Below are 4,225 nucleotides of genomic sequence, written 5' to 3' on the forward strand. Positions count from 1 at the left end.
TATAACCTGTAACACTAGGGCTTTATATGACCATTCTTACCACAGTAGTGACACTTCCAAGGTACAGTTTTGTCAAGCTTAAGCTGGGGTTTCACATGCAGAGGTACATGTCGAGGCAATGAATCTGACAACTGATAATTTCTGGGCTTCTTGAATTCAGTTTGTTTTGCAGCAGACACAAATTTCTTTGAACCTTTCTGATTTTCTTTGTTTGCTGTTCTATAGTCAAAGCCGATTCCCTTCAAACTCCCTCCTTGCTTGCTAGTTTCTTTCAGAATTTCATCAAGCATATCAGAACCACTGTTCAACATTCTGACAGATTTGTGAGTAGCTTCAAGCTTTCTTGTCAGAGTTGCCACTTCCTCTTGAAGTCCTGCATTAATCAACACTAGATTAGCCTTTTCCATCACATCAGCATTATTAAACTTACTTTGCCATTCCTCCAGATCTTCCTTCAGCTTTGTGCTGAGCTCTTTCAGCCTTTCATTCTGAGAGACAAGTTGTTCTATCTCACTTTGCTTTTCTCTCACAAGTTTACATGCTTCTTCCCACTTGATGTGCAATAGCTTGTAAGCCTCAGCCAGTTCCTCATCTGTAATGTCCTCATCACTTGTATCAGACTAATAGATGGTTCCAGAGAAAGCATTGACTTTGTTTGCAGATATCTCCTCCTCATCTTCAGTGTCTTCATCTGACCAAGTTATCATCATACCTTTCTTCTGCTTCTTTAGATAGGTGGCGCATTCAGACCTGATATGGCCATATCCTTCACATTCATGACACTGCACTCCTTTATTCTGACCAGATCTTTCTTCTTCTTTGGTCTTCCTCTGTGAATTAGAAAACTTGGGTTTGTTATCGAACTTCATGTCCTGGACATTAGGCCTGGTTCTTTTGTCAATCTTTCTCAATGCTCTGTTGAATTTTCTTGCTAGCATGGCCAGAGCCTCAGAAAGATTTTCACCCTCACAATCTTCATCATCACCTTCATCAGTGTTTGACACAAAAGCAATACTCTTATTCTTCTTCTCAGATTTTCCACTCAGTTTCAACTCAAATGTCTGCAAAGAACCAATAAGTTCATCAACCTTCATGTTCTCAATGTCTTGAGCCTCCTCAATTGCAGTGACTTTCATAGCAAAATTCTGAGGAAGAGATCTCAAGATCTTCCTTACAAGCTTTTCATCTGACATAGGTTCTCCCAAAGCAAATGAAGCATTAGACAAGTCACGGACACGCATGTGGAATTCTGAAATAGTCTCTTCTTCAGTCATCATCAAATTTTCAAATTGAGTAGTAAGCATCTGAAGCCTTGACATCCTTACTCGAGTAGTTCCTTCATGTGCAGTTTTCAGAATTTCCCAAGCATCCTTTGCCACAGTACACGTATTGATCAGCCTAAACATATTCTTGTCAACTCCATTAAAGATAGCATTTAGAACCTTTGAATTTCCAAGAGCAGCTTCATCTTCAACACTGGTCCATTCTTCTTCAGGTTTTTCCACAACAGTAGTAGAGGTGGCTTCAACCTCAGCCTTAGTGGGGTGCTTCCAACCCTTGACAATAGCTTTCCAAGTCTTGTTGTCAATTGATTTGAGAAAGGCTGTCATGCGAACCTTCCAGTAGTCATAGTTAGTACCATCCAGAATTGGTGGCCTATTGACTGATCCTCCCTCCTTGTTATCCATGAGAACTTGAATAAAACTCCCTGGAGCTCACCCAACCAGAACAGGGTTCCTGCTCTGATACCAATTGTAATTCAGGTTCCCTCTGATACGATTGTCCTGCAATATGCTGGGACAAGAGGTTCGACAACCGCTTAACAGTATAACAAATCTTAACAACAGAAACAATAACACACAGTAATTGTTAACCCAGTTCAGTGAAAACTTTCACCTACGTCTGGAGGGTTTGCACCCAAAGAAAGGAAATCCACTATCTCAAGATTCAGGAATTACAGACACTCATGAACGACTCAGTTCATAGTTCACTTCCTAATCTACCCAGTGTATTTCTACTTAGAATCTCAACCTAAGTATGAGAGCCCCTCTCACTTTCTCTCAATCACTGCCACAGTGATTGGTGAACACCATGAGCAAGTAGAGTTTGAACGCAATCAAACACACAGAATCTCTCTTTGCTTTATAGAATCAGTGAGCAAAGACAGATTCACAACTAACAAAGAACAAAGCACAACTAACAAATCCTAAAACACTCGATCTCTCTCTATCAGCTTCGACAGTCTTCACGTTTTAGGTCTTCATCCTTTTATAGACTTCAGCAGCGGTAGCATGGGCTTTAGGGTTGGCACGGGCTGAAGAAACAGATTGCAGTAACAACAATTCAAAACGCAATCTTGATAGATTTGGTATCTTATTGCACAAGTAAGGATAGAAACCAATCTTTTAACAAAGATTGTTTCAACAAATAACAACCCAACAAATAAACCCTTCTGGAATAGATACTTGCTCCTCAAGTAACTCAAAAATATATCTTCAGTAAATCTTCAGAGGGCCCACAACATAAACACAAGCTGAGGACTGATGCCCTAGCTTCACGAGGTCAGATGCCACGGCATCTGCTTCGACAATCGGTTGTTTTGACAAAATGCATGGCAACATGTTCCAACAAATAGCATGTATCGATTTCACGAAATGTCAATAATGAGCGCGTTGTGATCTTTGTGCAGTGATGTCTATGCCTGAGGAATCTACAACAAATGCTGTCATGAGGGCTATTACAAATGGTGCTAGTGAATTTTTTATCAAGCCTTTGAGAGAGGAGCAATTCAGGATCATATGGCAGCATGTTATGAGGAGAGCATTTAAGGAAGAAAATATTACCAGCTTGGAATAGTATGATAGGAAAAGAAGGAGTTCTGATTCTTCTGTTACTGATGAAGGTATTACTGATGATGCATCCACGAAAGAGAACGTTTCAACAAAAGAAGTTTTGGTTGATGAGTCAAAGATTAATGGCTACGCACCTGCACCAAAGAAGCGTCGTATAGTTTGGTCAGTAGAACTGCATGAACACTTCGTGAGGGCTGTCACGCAACTCGGGCTTCATAGTATGATTCTTCGTCAAATTTTTTTCATTTCTTTGTTAGTCTTCGCCAGCGTCTTAGTGTGATAAGGCTTTTGTTGTTTTTTTTTTCTTTTTCCAGAGGCTGAGCCAAAGAGAATTCTTGAAGTCATGAATATTCCTGATTTGACAATAGAGAATGTTGCAAGTCATTTGCAGGTTTGCTTTTGTATTCCTTAAATTTTCCTTAGTTTCACATTTGGTTACATGTGTTAGATAGATTTTCTTATGATGAATCAAAACTCACATGGAATATCACACAAAATTTTCAGGATTTCTGGTTTAGTGTCAAGAAGGCATTTCACAGCTATCTATCTATCTGTAATTTTTTTTTTCAAAATAAGAATTTTGAATGATTCAGTATGAAATGATTTAGCGCATTTTTTATATACAATGAAATATCACAATGGGCCAAAATTAGGTGTACATAAGCAATGTGGTTTTCGCTTCATCATTGTTTTCTGCCATATAGCCAAACATGTAGTTAATTGAAAGCATCAGGCATGTAGAAGCTTACATGAAATATAGGAATCAAGCATGTTCTCACTAAACACTTGAATTTTGTGCTTCTAAACAGTAATTGAGATTATCATTAACAATGCTGAAATATTGATTTGGCAGAAATTTAAAAACTTTGTGAAGAGATCCAATGCAGAGGCACGACAACAGAATGGAATTGAAGCTTTGGTTGCTTCTGAACAATTTCCACTTGAAATGCTCTGAAAGTTTCAATGGTTGAATAACACATTGCAGCATCAGCAAATTCAGCAACAGGCACTGAGGCAAATTCATTCAAATAATGGTTTTCAATCTTCTCAAACACCAATTATTTGTTATAATAACAATGTGATGTTGCCTAGGTCAAGTAACTTTTTTGGCATTGCCTAGTTTCCTGTGGACAACAACAAAGTTAGAAACATTTTCTTATCAACTCAGCATCTTCAAAACACACATTTGAAGAGATCTTCATCAGTGCCTTTTTTTATTGGTAAATGTTAATTGTTAATTGTTAATAAATTAGTTCCTTCGCTAGGATTTGAACACCAACCCTTCACCTTGCAAATCCATTCATTTCCCTTAGTTCACCAAGTGAGCTACCCTTCCCCCATCATTGCCTGTTATTACACAAGTTGTTCCCTAT

The 4,225-nt window shown here is 38.5% G+C and overlaps 1 protein-coding gene across 1 annotated transcript; it reads left to right on the forward strand.

The window, feature by feature from the left end:
* The first annotated feature begins 2,691 nt into the window (after positions 1–2,691).
* LOC130712922 (two-component response regulator ARR14-like) lies at positions 2,692–3,807 on the forward strand. Its single transcript, XM_057562734.1, has 4 exons — positions 2,692–2,746; positions 2,903–3,070; positions 3,167–3,243; positions 3,706–3,807. Exons 1-4 carry the CDS (start codon positions 2,692–2,694, stop codon positions 3,805–3,807), a joined length of 402 nt encoding a protein of 133 aa, XP_057418717.1.
* Positions 3,808–4,225: the final 418 nt, after the last annotated feature.

Source organism: Lotus japonicus, chromosome 4, assembly GCF_012489685.1.
Source record: "Lotus japonicus ecotype B-129 chromosome 4, LjGifu_v1.2".
NCBI classification, from domain to species: Eukaryota; Viridiplantae; Streptophyta; class Magnoliopsida; order Fabales; family Fabaceae; genus Lotus; species Lotus japonicus.

Bases quoted from the DNA above. Each gene is read 5' to 3' on its own strand.
- LOC130712922 (XM_057562734.1), top strand. From the start codon at position 2,692: ATGTCTATGCCTGAGGAATCTACAACAAATGCTGTCATGAGGGCTATT. The intron at 3,071-3,166 runs GTATGATTCTTC...TTCTTTTTCCAG, and splicing joins CACGCAACTCGGGCTTCATA to AGGCTGAGCCAAAGAGAATT. The intron at 3,244-3,705 runs GTTTGCTTTTGT...TTGATTTGGCAG, and splicing joins ATGTTGCAAGTCATTTGCAG to AAATTTAAAAACTTTGTGAA.